The sequence below is a fragment of the Carya illinoinensis genome, chromosome 3, assembly GCF_018687715.1.
Source record: "Carya illinoinensis cultivar Pawnee chromosome 3, C.illinoinensisPawnee_v1, whole genome shotgun sequence".
NCBI lineage: Eukaryota > Viridiplantae > Streptophyta > Magnoliopsida > Fagales > Juglandaceae > Carya > Carya illinoinensis.
Genome location: NC_056754.1, coordinates 6,442,813 through 6,457,236, shown reverse-complemented (window position 1 = coordinate 6,457,236; position 14,424 = coordinate 6,442,813). Strand labels below are relative to the sequence as shown.

General features: G+C 31.7%; 3 protein-coding genes across 3 annotated transcripts; all 3 read left to right on the top strand.

The window, feature by feature from the left end:
- The first annotated feature begins 568 nt into the window (after positions 1 to 568).
- LOC122305581 (transcription factor MYB114-like) lies at positions 569 to 4,308 on the top strand. Its single transcript, XM_043118174.1, has 3 exons — positions 569 to 941; positions 1,088 to 1,217; positions 3,765 to 4,308. Exons 1-3 carry the CDS (start codon positions 824 to 826, stop codon positions 4,222 to 4,224), a joined length of 708 nt encoding a protein of 235 aa, XP_042974108.1. The 5' UTR covers positions 569 to 823; the 3' UTR covers positions 4,225 to 4,308.
- Positions 4,309 to 5,543: 1,235 nt separating this feature from the next.
- Positions 5,544 to 6,875, top strand: LOC122302732 (protein FAR1-RELATED SEQUENCE 5-like). Its single transcript, XM_043114135.1, has one exon. The coding sequence runs from the start codon at positions 5,544 to 5,546 to the stop codon at positions 6,873 to 6,875; it is 1,332 nt and encodes a 443-aa protein (XP_042970069.1).
- Positions 6,876 to 6,890: 15 nt separating this feature from the next.
- LOC122302730 (protein FAR1-RELATED SEQUENCE 5-like) lies at positions 6,891 to 7,883 on the top strand. Its single transcript, XM_043114131.1, has one exon. The coding sequence runs from the start codon at positions 6,891 to 6,893 to the stop codon at positions 7,881 to 7,883; it is 993 nt and encodes a 330-aa protein (XP_042970065.1).
- Positions 7,884 to 14,424: the final 6,541 nt, after the last annotated feature.

The window sequence follows — 14,424 nt, the reverse complement described above, 5'->3', positions numbered from 1 at the left end:
AAGCGAAGTCAGCAAGTTAAGTATAAAATTCGGAGTAATTTTTTTTTTTTCAAATAAAATAAAAGAAATCATGTACTTCAACGTCAAGCACATCGATTTACCTTTTTTGTTATTTTTATTAAGAAAGTATGTATTTTTTCTAATTTATTATAAATAAAAGTAATACTAATCATATCTGAATTGTGTAAAAATAATATATTCATTTAAAAAAAAAAGGAAGTATATAATTAAAAAGTTACGATTTTTATATAAGTTTCATATTTATTTATTATTTTATAAAAAAATATGCGACTTGTACACTTTATAATTATAAATATAATTTATTTAAAACTATATAACTGCATGCTGAAAAAAAAATAAAAATAAAAATTTGAAATTAGGAAGAATTACTAGAATCGTGGGCGCCTTCATTTTCCCCGAGTAGATTCGGAGGTCTCTTTCCAAGTATTTGACCGTTAGGTAGGCAAGTCATTTTCGGGCTGGGTTAAACATACACTAACAAAATCATTAGAAGAGAAAATATAATCTCCTCCAGGCTACGGCCTACGCGCGCGTACTTGTCCGGCATCGAGAGCTAAGATAACATGACAAAAACTTAGGTTGTGGATGTGGGACAAGCACGTGGCGTCGGAGAAACCGTCCATACGTGAATACTGTATACTGTAAACCTACCCATCCAAAGTAATCACGTTGGATTTACCGGATATGGGAAACGACACTCATGTACTTAAAAGCCCATGCGAGTTTCGGCACCTTTATTTTAGTCTAGGGATCCATCTCTGCACATAGCATTCAACGCTGGTTCGCACTTCGTAGGCGGTTCATGGAGGGCTCTTTTGCCGTGCGGAAAGGGACATGGACTGCAGGGGAAGATGAGCTTCTGAAAGATTGCATTGAGAAGCATGGAGAAGGAAAGTGGCACCAAGTTCCTCTCAGAGCAGGTATTCTAGTACTCTAGTACTACTGCACGATCGATCTGAACGTTTTTGTTTCTTTTATCAATCATCTGATCCTTCAAATGTAAGTTTTTGATGGAGAGTACTCATGTAAAGGTTTATATATAATACGTTGATATTGGAATTTGCAGGCTTAAATAGATGTCGAAAAAGCTGTAGACAAAGGTGGTTGAACTATCTAAAACCAAATATCAAGAGAGGAGACTTCGAAGAGGATGAAGTTGATCTAATGATCAGACTCCATACGCTCTTGGGTAACAGGTAATTAATCAGTATACATGTATATATATATGTGTGTATATGAGATTTATACGTACATATATATTACTACTTGATCATCATCATGAGCTGATTGCACAGAATCATGAATATATATATATATATATCATTCAATGATTTTCCTTTTTGGCCCTTTTGGAAAACTGACCGACGCATTGATCGATCATGTACGTATGCGTGTCCGAATATATATTCTATACATACCCTTAACGTCACGCCAAGCGTAGTCGTCAATTGATTGAGTTTTGGCTTAATTAGAGTGGCATTAACGTCCAAGCCCGCTCAAAAGTTTGATAGTTGCGCTTGTATCAACAGCACGACGTTATTTTTCTTTATTTTTCTTTTTTTTTTAAATGCTATATATTTTTCATTTTATTTTTGTTATTCGCAATATCAAAAGCAAAACTAACTTTAATTTGGGCCTTCACAATATATGAGAAAAGTTAATATACTAATTTTCACTATTAGAGCGTCAACTATATTAATATATGCTATCAAAATTACTAATTTCTTTTATGATCTTCAAAATATATAGCAGTGCTTTTTATCATATTCCGATCGATTTAAGAAATTATATAACCTTGCTTATAAGAATTGTACGAATAATGTTATTTTCCAAAAAGTGATAGACAAGAATATATATATATATATATATATGTATACACTACAAGAAAAATGATTTTCCATGTCACCATGCGGAAAATATATAATAGTTGTGAAAAAAAATTTGGCATCTATTTTGTGTTTTTTGCATTTAATTTTAGTGATATAAAAATTTATTTTTCTTGTAATGATATGCATACAGAAGACTGCATCAAAATACATAATTTTGGCACTACACTATACGTTTCTAATTATAAGAGTGTAAGAAATATTGTCCATTAAATTAAATATAATTAAATATAATTTATTTTCTTTTATAAATATCTTTGCCGTCGATCAGGATGGCAGCATTTTTAACTTTTCTGTAGAAGGTTAGTCTCAATAACTCATGGGTAGTTGCTGTCCTCGTAAACAATGTGGAATTGTGGCTTTCCGACCGCCTTTTTTGACCACTCGGTCTTCTTCTGTAATCATTTAGGCCACTTGTTCGTCTAATTTAAATATTGAAGTACAATCCCACAGTGCGCACCAAATATGCATGCATTCTAAATAGAACACTGCTACGGCCACTGCGAGAGCCCCCGCTAGGCCAAAAAAAAAGTTTTTTGTTTTTTTTTTTTTTACATTATTTTTTTAATACTTTTATATATTTAAAAAAATATAAAAAATTTACAATAATATTAAATAAATTTTTCTTAATCACTAAGAAAAATAAAATAAATAAAAACGCTCCCAGCGAGATCCCGAGCGGGGGATCTAGTATTATTCTTCTAAATATGTATTAATTTTTTTGTTTTTTTTAAATATTTTTAAAAATATTCTTAACTATTAGAAAAAATAAAAAATAAATAAAAATGTAATAATAGTTATTTTCTTAAACATTAATAAAAAATAAAAAATATATATAAATAGACACATTTAGCTAATAGATATATTTTCCAATATTGAATTTAAAGCTCAGAATCTTTTACTTGGCTTGAGATGGGTCACATGCTTGTCTGTTTCCAATCGCTGCATATAGTTATAAAGTTTTCAAACGCCACGTAATTATTTTAAAAAAAAGTTAAGTCTACGATTAAAAAATTAATTTTTTTTATGTAAATTTCATATTAATTTATTTATTTTTTAAAAGACTGCATAATGCTTGCATAACCATGACTATAAATATTATTTCTCTTTTAGAATTAGCACGGGCGTGGTCCAGATGGATAATATTTTTGAGTTATTTACAGTGTATAAACGTTAGATATAGTATTGTACGTAAATCTTGTATAGTTACTTTAAAATAAAATGATATTTATTATAAAAAGTATGTCTGGGTACTAAAATCAGTGTTTTTGGTACCATACCGTACCGGCCGGTACAGGTAAGGTACCTGTTTCGTATTGGCTGAAATACCGGCCGTACCGGCATATATTTCGGCCTGTACCGGCCTGTATTTCGGTATTTCGGCCTTTATATTTTTTTTTCATTTTTTTAAATTATAATCTCATTTTTTTATCCCAATTCATATCAGACTATTTACAATTTATATATACATATGTATTCATGTATAATTTCTTTATATATAGATTATTATTTTAAAATATAATTTATATATATTTATATATATAATTTATTTATATATCGACTATCTCAAAATGGTACACGAAACGGTACCTGTATCGAAATATTTCGTTTCAGTACTTTGACTAGTACGATAACCGGTACGGTATTCAAAATATTTACTAAAACCCATTTTTTTTTAAGACTTAGAATATCCTAATGAATTGACTGTATATTGTACAAAGATCCTTTTGTAATTATAAAAAGTATGTTTAGCTAGCTGATCCTTTTGTACAAAGATGATCAACAAGTCAATCGCATGAGCACATATGAATACGAGAATTTCGCTTATTTTTGTAATGATCTTTGTTGTGCCTGCAGATGGTCATTGATTGCTGGCAGGCTTCCAGGAAGAACAGCTAACGATGTAAAGAACTATTGGTATACACATCTACGTAAGAAGTTACCTTCTCGCATTAAATTCGACGTGAAAGATAAACAAAAAGACATGATGATCATCAAGAAGGTAACCGTAGTAAAACCTCGACCTCGAAGCTTCTCCCATTTGATTATAAAGAGGAAATCTACAACTAAAGAAAGCAGCTTTCAACAGAAGGACAATGCTAGAAATTCTCCATCGCTGATGCCATCTGAGAATACAATCAATTGGTGGGAAAGCTTGTTGGATGATTGGCAAAGTGATGATATAGACAAAAGCTGCAGTACTGTAGGCCGTGGGTTATGTGAAGAGCCAAATCTTGGGCCTGATCATGATGTCTCTTTTGACATGAACGGCCTTCGGGAATTTCTCGGCGTGGGACAAGAAACAAGATTGGCCTAATATATTTGTTTAGAGTAATGTTACGTAACATTACTATCTTATTTATATTTTATTATAAATAATATGAGATATTTATTATTATTTGATTATAAAGAAATATGTAATAAATAAATAATTAATAATAATAAATGTGTCACATTTTATTTAATAAAATGCAAGTATGATTATTTAATAATATATAGAATTTTAACTTCAAAAAATGTTAGGTTTCATAATTATAAAAACAATTCCTCTTTGAAACGGTCATACCATTCTCAACACTTAAACGGCAACCAATAACAGCCCGACACGTCAGAGGTCCTCATCCTAATTCCATGAAGCACACCACAGGAGATAGCACAATAAAATTTGTAAAAACAGAGGGAAAATCATTCCTGGTTCTCTCAACATCGCAGCCTTCACTCACGTCGTCCGTCGCACTTCAGCCCATCGCAGCCTCCAGTTCAGGCCGTCGTAGCCTCCAGTTCAGCCCGTCGCAAACTCCACCTCAGCCCGTCGTAGCATTCACTTCCACCCCAAAAATCACATCGCACACTTCAGCCTCAGCCCGTCGCACATGGTCGGTTTAGCATCCAATAAATTCTTTTTTCCAGATTGTGAACATCTTGTTTTCAGATCTATTAAGTTTTGGCTTTTATTTTGTCTCACATTCAGTCGATCTATAAAGCCATTTTAGGTTTTTATTGTAATCTTGAATCTGATGCCATACGCTTGACAGATTTATTGGATGTAAACTCCATTTCCAGATTCAGTGTGGATGATTCTAAATAAAATCTTAGATAATATTTGGGCCAGTGTGTTTGTTCATCCTTATGTTGTGAATATTGTTCATGCCATTGGAGTCACACTCTGTTATAGGTGACAGATTTGATACATAGAAAACATCCCATTTTAGTTGTTCATCACTACTAAATCCACTTAAGCTATATATCACTGTTAAAAAAAAAAAAAAAGAGTCAGCCATCTAAAACATTAAAAGAGGATTTTTGGAATTTTCATCTTCTTGAAAATTTATTTTGGCATGTGGTTGGGGGAGGTTGGAATCTAACATGGCGTTAATTATAATAGAAAGACGAACTGATGCATATATGCACGTCAAATTCAGTAACTGTTATGCTTCGATGTTTTTTTTTACAACAGAAATTTTTATTACAAGAATTTCTATGCTTATATATTTATAATAGAAATTTTTATTACAAGAATTGCTATGCTTCTATATTTATAACAGAATTTTTTTTTTTACAAGAATTGTTATCCTTTTTTATATTTTTTTGTAGGATTTTCTGTCAAGTTCGGATAGTGATGAAGTTGAGATAATGATGAGTAGAAATTGTCCCGAGGTTGAAGATGTTAGTAGTGATGCTGAAATTGGAGTAGAACAAAATGATATGAATGTGGGTGTGGGAGACTGTGTGAATGAGGGAGATGAAGTGAATGTGGAAGAGCGAGATCGAGCGGTGGAAGATGAAGTTAATATGGAAGTGGAAGATGGAGATGAACTCAATAAGAGTTCCAGTTCGAGTAGTAGTCTTATTGAACTATTCGTTGGGAAGGAATTTGATGAGGTTGAATATGCTCAAGTATTTTACAAGGCGTATGCAAGACGAACGGGTTTTGCAATGAGGACCAACCATACTCGATTATCGAAGGATGACAGAAAACTAATTCTAGTAGAGTATGTTTGCTCAAGGGAAGGATTTTGGCGTGAAAGTCAGAAGCAAATAGAACGGAAAATTCCCGAACCTGCAGAAACAAAGATTGGGTGTAAAGCAACAATGTGTATAAAAAAAGATTGTCAAAAGTGGACAGCATGCAAGTTCATCCGCGAACACAACCATGAGCTACTTACACCGAGAAGCATTAGTTTGCTTCGTAGACATAGAGGCGTAACACGTGTCCAAAAAAAACTCATTCTCACTTTGAATGAGTCCGATGTACCAACAAGGAAGATAGTGTCGGTGTTGAGTAAAGAATCAGGTGGTGATTTTAATGTTGGATGCATAAGTAAGGACGTCGAGAATTATTTGGGAAATAAAAGAAGGAAATTGTTTGAAGAGGGAGATGCACAAAGGTTGTATGCCTACTTTCTTGATAGGCAGTGTAAAGAACCTGGGTTTGTGTATTCCATACAAATTGATAAGAATGTGTGTATGGGAAGTTGTTTTTGGGCAGATGCAGGATCAAGGGCTGCATATCAATATTTTGAAGATGTTGTCACGTTTGATTCGACTTACTTGACAAATATCTATAAGATGCCGTTTGTGCCATTTTCAGGAGTGAATCATCATCACCAAACTATAATGTTCGGTTGTGCGTTGTTAGTTAATGAAACAGCTGAATCCTATATTTGGCTATTGAGAACTTTGCAAGAGGCAATGCTTGGGCGTGCCCCTTCAACCATAATTACTGATGATGATAAGGCGATGGCGAAGGCCATTAGTGAGGTCCTCCCAAATACAACCCATAGGTTGTGCCTATGGCATATTTTACAGAAATTTCCAGAACATTTGGCACATGTGTATAACAAGTTTCCGGACTTTCAAAAAGAGTTCCGTCATTGTATCCATGAAACAATAACTGTTGATGAGTTTGAGCAAGAATGGAGTTCAATACTAGCGAAGTATGGTCTAGTGGATAATGATTGGCTTTAAAATCTTTACAACCGAATGGATAAGTGGGTTCCAGCTTACTTACGAACTACATTTTGTGCCGGTATGTCAACAACTCAAAGGAGCGAGAGCATGAATAAAGTTTTTAAAGATTATGTTCGTTCGAGTATAATGGTGAGTGATTTTGTGCATCAATACGAGAAAGCCTTAGATGAACGTTATTTCAAAGAGAAAGAGAAGGACGTGCGAACAAAATCGACACAGGCGATTATGAAAACGTTATGGAACATTGAAAAAGATGCGGCCTCAATCTATACAATGAACTCTTTCATGATCTTTCAGGATGAGCTATTCAACAGCCAACGGTACATTCCAACCAAAGTTGGAAAAGATGGTGAAAGTAAGATATACAAAGTCACACGGAATGACAAAGATCAACCTATTTATCAAGTGACCTTGGATAATGGAGAAGTGAAGGCAATATGTACATGTCATATGTTTGAGTTTGTGGGGATTCTTTGTCGGCATATCCTATGTGTCCTTGGGAAGAAATCGAAATTAGATTTGTTGCCACATCATTATATTCTAGAGAGATGGACCATCAATGCTAAGAGCCGGACTATTCTTGACATACCAAATTTTGATGGGCATGTAATGAGACAAGATGATCCAATGTTGAGAAAAAGTAAATTGATGATACAATTTTATGATATTGCCGAACTTGGCTCACAATCAATCCAAAAATGTCAACACCTCTCTCTTGCCTTAGACAAGGTCCACAAGGAGTTATTATTGATGGAACAACTTGAAGGAGAAAAAAATTTTGAAGATGAAAACATGTCAATGAATGATTCACAAATGTTCAAATCACAAGTTGTATCAAATTTTTCACAAGTATTACAAGATCCTCCAAGGGTGGCAACTAAAGGCCGACTAAAATTGTTGAGAGCAAAAAACCTGAAAGAGACTCAAACCATGAAGAAAAGGCGTTGTATTATTTGCAAGACTGAGGGTCATGCTAAGAACAACTGTCCTTCAGTGAGGTTGTAAGAGAGTTTGAAAATTTGTGTTGTAAATTTTTCATTATTATTTCAATAATTTTTTTATGGTTTATTATCTTTTATGTAGGGATATCGGAAATACAACTGGTAACATATCACAAAGCTTGGACCCGTCAGTTCAATTATGAGGTTGGTGTGCAAGTTGGTGTTTTAAATTATTTCAAGGATTGAGGAACTCGGGATGGTTTTTTTAAAAAAAAAAGTGATTCTAAATATTTGTTGATATTTATTTATTAAATTAATTTTTTTTAACTGTTATAATTAATAGTGTTGAGGAATCACTTGGTTGCCTTAGAGGAAGAAGTTGGAGGATTGCGGTTCAAAGGCACTTGGAATTTATTTTCGTAATGTTATGTTCATGTTCAAGGGTCGTATGTTTAGTTTTAACTTTTTGTGCCTGTGGCATATTTAAAGTTGTTATGTATGTGTTTTTTGAATCTGAGAAGGTTAAGACAATATTATGTTCGACCTTGTAATAATTGTTAGTTAACAGTCTTTCATGTTTTCATGTTTGGTGCGGACCAAATTTTGAAATGGAAATGATTGTTGGATTGTAATGGAAATGATTGTTGGATTGTAATAAAAATGATTAGTGGATTGTAATGGAAATGATTGTTGGATTGACTTGGAAATGATTTCACAAGTTGTAGCATGTATTTTCAGCATGTATGTTCATCATCAATTTTCAGCATGTAAATTTTCAGATTCTGCAAATTGTTGTATTTTTAGCATGGTGCGGTTCTAAGGTTTCATGTTCAGATTCAGCATCCTGGAATACATGTGGAAATGTAAGTGGATTTCCAGATTCAGACATGATTTCCAGATTCAGACATGATTTCCAGATTCATATTCAGTTTCAGATTTTCAGATTCAGACTCTTGTATTTTCAGCATGGTGCAATTCAATGGATATATTTCCATATTCAGATCCTGGAATACATGCTGAAATACAAGTGGATTTCCAGAGTCAGACATGATTTAGATATTCAGACATGTAATGGAAATGATTTCCAGATTCAGACATTCAGATATAAGAAACATTTTCAGATTCATAAATTCGTACATCATTACATTTCCAAAATACAACCCAACATTACAAGCTAAGTATCATTACAGATCCAAAATAAGTTCAATATTACATCATTATATTTCCAAAATAAGTACAACATTACAATGTCAAATTCACAAACAGCCGAAGTGCCCATTGGTTGAAACAAGAGGCCAAGGTACATTGTTGATGAGATACAAAATGATTACAGCCAAAATCAGTACAAAACAAGACCATGACAAATATAAAGCTTTTAAGGTTCCCTTATATTTCTTCTCCATAGCGGATAATTTGGCTTCTTCAGTCATTACACGTTCTTTTATTATTATGTTGTTCCTTCTTTGAGCTAGCTCCAACGTCATCTTGCAACATGTGTTTAGTTCCATTTCAAGATCGATCCATTGAAAAAATTCACATTGTTTGTTGATCTTATAATTTGGACAGTTATAAAACCGCCTACCAAAACTAGTAACCTTACTTGAAATCCTAAGCTTGAATGGAATCCCACAGTAGCAAAATGGACGCTCGAAACTAGCACTACTCTCACTGGCACTACTGTCATCGTATTTCATTTTCTGTCGATTCTGGATCACTAGGAGCCCAAGTAAAGGTGGTTTTATTGCAACTACTGCAAGCAAATTAAGAAAAAAATATTGTATCAAATTTGAGGAACAAGGCAGATCCTAACTAAGAAAGCAAGCAGTTAATGCAATCAAATTAATAAAAGGTTGTACAGATCAATTCTGAGGAACAGATTCTAAGATATTTAGCAACTACTGCAAGCAAAGTAATAAATTCAGTGAAGGAACGGCACTGAGGAACTGGGCAAATTCTAAGACTCAAGCAACTACTTCAGCAAATTAATACATATCATACTCAAAGAACATATCATAAAGCACAAAGCACATGTTACCTAAGGTTGTGCAGAAATTTCAAAGAACATGACGCAACAAATGTCCTTCAACTATATAATAAGTACCTTGCTAATTGAAATAGTGATAAAAGTAAATTAACACAGAATGAATGAATTAAACAGATTTCAGAAGAAGATTCAGAGACAAAAAAACTTATCATAACAGATTTCAAAAGAAGAATCATACTCAAAGAACATATCATAAAACACAAATCACAAGTTACCTTAATTAGTACAGCAAATTCAAAGAACATGACTTGACAACTGTCCTTGCGCTATATAATAAGTACCTTGCTAATTGAAATAGTGATAAAAGTAAATTAACATAGAATGAATGAATTAAACAAATTTCAGAAGAAGATTCAGAGGGAAAAAAAACTTATCTACACAAATTTCAGAAGAAGATTCAGAGGGAAAAAAAACTTATCTACACAAATTTCAGAAGAAGATTCAGAGGGAAAAAAACTTATCTATACAGATTTCAGAAGAAGAATCATACTCAAAGAACATATCATAAAGCACAAAGCACAAGTTACCTTAATTAGTACAGAAAATTCAAAGAATATGACTTGACAAATGTCCTTCAGCTAAATAATAAGTACATTGTTAATTGAAAGAGTATTAAAAGTAAATTAACACAGAATAAATGATTTAAACAGATTTCAAAAGAATATTCACTCTCAAAATAAATTGACAAGTTTTAAGACCTTTCACAAAAATCAGGCCAAATAGTTGGAATGCAGTCTTAAACCATTGTGCACCAACCTCTCAACAGCTACAAACAAATATCTAGTGCATGAGATCGCAACCTCACCTTACTAACACATTTCTCAGATAATTAATGACTCAGACTATAACAGTTTATCTTATTTGCACAAACAGATAATGATTGATATATCATATACAAATAAATAACTTTGCACCTGAGTTTTGGAAGCAACTGAACAGAGCATGTAGAAAACCCACATCCATGGACCAGAAAAAGCTCAAAAAAATAACGAAATTTATGTTCAACAACTACCACCAATATAAGGGAAATCCTTTCGGGATTGTTAGAACCATATATTCTATCCATATAAAATAATTTCTTGGGCTCTTAAAAACAAAATTCATAACAAATTTATATAAAATCTCCAACTACAAGCACAAACATGGATGTTCAACATTCATCCTAAGCATAAATCAAATGCAAACAAAATAATGAAAATGGAAATGATTGTACAAAAACAGTAAGGAAAATAGCTAGCAATCAGAAGTATCAACAAACCCAACAACGAGAAACAATTGGTATTTTGTATCAGGGGCTCTGGTTCAATGGGAGGGAATGAAGGGGTGGGTCTTGAGCTCGAGGTGAGGGAAGGAACGGGTGGGGGTTAGGGCTCGAGGAAGAGGAATCGGGAAGGAGGGGGTGAGGGTTAAGGCTCGAGGGAGAGGAATCGGGAAGGAGGGGGTAAGGGTTAGGGCTCAAGGGAGAGGAATCGGGAAGGAAGGGGTGAGGGTTAAGGCTCGACTGAGAGGAATCGGAAAGGTGGGGGTGAGGGGCTAGGGCTCAACTGAGGGAGAGGATGGAGGAGACGTCGTGGGAGGGAAGGAGGGGGGCTAGGGCTCGAGGGAGAAAGGAGAGGGGAGAGGGGAGAGGAGACGTCGCTGAAGGGAAGTTGGAAAACCCAAATTAAATGCATTGCGGTCACATAATATGAAAATGAGATGTCCATGTATCATATTTTTATTGGATGTTGTTTTTCAAATGAGACCAGCGTGATCGGCAGGAAGATATTCTCTTATAAAAAAGATTTACAATTCAATAAATTTGCATTGATATTGATGTGGCAAATCATATTTAAAGTGAAATTTTTTTAATTTAACACGTCAAATCATTTGATTTGTAAATTTTATTTTTATGAATATTTTAATAAATTACTTGTTGGATGATTGGCAGAGTTGATATAGACAAAAGCTACAGTACTGTAGGCCGTGGGTTATGTGGAGAGCCGAATCTTGTGCCTGATCATGATGTCTCTTTTGACATGAACGGCCATCAGGATTTTTTCGTACCCTTATAACTTATTTACCATTTATTTATAATTTTTATTAATATAATATTTTTTTAATATTTAAATTCATCAAATCAAAATTAAAGTCAAATTAAAACTTTAAAAAATATATTATTTTAATTTATAATTATAAACAAATTATAAATTAATAGTAGCCTATCGTTATTCTTTTCTTCTGACAAGAAACAAGATTGGCTTAATGATCTTTGAGAAATATTAGGTACTTATCATAATTATAAAAATGGATTTACAATTTGCATTGATATTGATGTGCCAAATCATATTTAAAGTAAAAAATTTTTAATTTTGACACATCAAATCATTTGATTTATAAATTTTATTTTTATGAATATTTTAATAAATTAATCTAACATTTCTTGAGATCTGCAGCTCATCGATCTTATTATTTATTTCCATGTATTAGCTATTAATTTGGTCATGATGTAAAAGGTAACAAAAACTCGGTATTATTAAGACTTGGCTAGTTTGGACGAAAATTAATATATAATTCTCTTTATGTTGGCAAGAGCGTAAATGCATGTACGTAGTCTATACCGATATTAAATTTAACTAGGGACAGACTTACTAAAAGGATGCTTCACACGTTTTGGGTACCCAAGGAAGAACCTATTCGAAGAAAAAGGATGACGCAAGGCCCTTAATTTATGTCATGCATGTGAGCTTTTTTGACACTTTTTATTGGGGACTCCAAGGGCTTCTTTGAAAAACGCTTCTATTTTAAAATTCTCATCAATCTTTTTCTTAAATATTATTTAAATAGAAATATATATTTTTTAATTAATCGTTATAATTTTTTTAAACTCATAATTATAATTTTTTTAAATTTTTAAATAAAAATTAATTTAATTTTTTAAAATTTTATATAAAATTAATATTAAAAATTATATTCTCATAATATTTTAATTTTATAATTTTTTTATTCAATTTTTTTCTCATATTTTTTAAAATTTTATAAAATATTAATTTAAATTATTTTATTATTATTTATAAACTATCTTAATAATATTTATAAAAATTTTATATATAATTATTTTTATATATTTTATTATTATATTAATAAAATATAAAAAATACACAAAAAATAACTACGAAACATCTCTTCTCACCGGCCCTAAATTTGTCCTCATCATTACTGAACGCTGGCGCGACATGGACAGGTCTTTGGGAGTGAGAAAAGGCGAATGGACTGATCTTAAAGAAGAAGACATCCTGCTGCGACAGAGCGTTGACAAGAAAGTTGTGGACCAAGTTCTTTCCAGAGCATGCATGCGGCTAGCTAGTACAGGACTAGTGAGAGAGAGAGACTTGATATTAGGTAATCGTATACATATTACTCTTTTATTATTATTTTATTATTTATAATATATTTATTTTTTTATCATTTTTTTAAATATTTTTTTAACTTCTTTAACCATTAAAAAAATTTTTAAAAATATATAATTTTAGTGATAGTCACTTACTTAATCATTAAGTAAAAAAAAAATTTTTTTAAAATTAAAAAATTTAAAAAATAATAAAAGAGTGATAAAATAATACTAAGGCTATTATTATTCTTGATATTATTTGAATATATTTTTTCTTCATATATATATATATATACTAGTAAAAGTTGCCTAGTTTAAATTTTTTATAAAAGAGAAATAATTAATAAATCATCTAATTTTATGTTCTCACAATAAAAATGAGACAATATCCTAATTAACTACTTGAACGGTAAAATATAAAGGAAAAAACTAATTCCATTAGTACAAGAAAAAATATGATCAATGACTACCAATGATTAACCTCCATTCTATTAATGTAAAATTAGTGTTATAGATGAATAAATTTATATGTTTAAGAAGAATATATAAAACAATGTGGCATTTATTATATAGAAATATATATTAGCCTAACATGGTCAATATTAATATAAAATATGAAATCAAGTTTGATTAACCATAAATACAATCAAACCCATATTTATCTACGCATGATCTACTTGTAAAAGTCATGTATTATCATCAAGAGTATAGAAATGTCAATATTTAAAATATTTTTGTTAAATTTGTAGGATTCATTTATGATTCAAAATTATTATACACTTTTTAATTTAGACATGATATATTTTTTAATTTATAAAATTTATAATCTAAACTATAATCTAACATGTCAGAAATTATTTTATCATAAAACTTTTATGAACAATTAGTATTAATTTAAAAGAAAAAAATACTATAAATCATTTGTAATAAAAGTTTTAGATGGGCTACTTAAAACATTAAATTGTTTTAAGTATAGTACTTTCCATGCGTAGAAAAACGGTTAATATCTAAGAAAATAAATAGAACAAAGAGCAATAGAATGGTGAATCCTTTTATTACATAGATTTTTTCATAATTTATTTTTTACCTTCTTGTTTTTAGCAACTCTAAATATGAAGGAAACAATGCTACAACACGCTACTATGAGAGCCATTACTCTCACGGAAACAGCCATTGCCCCCCAACAGAAAA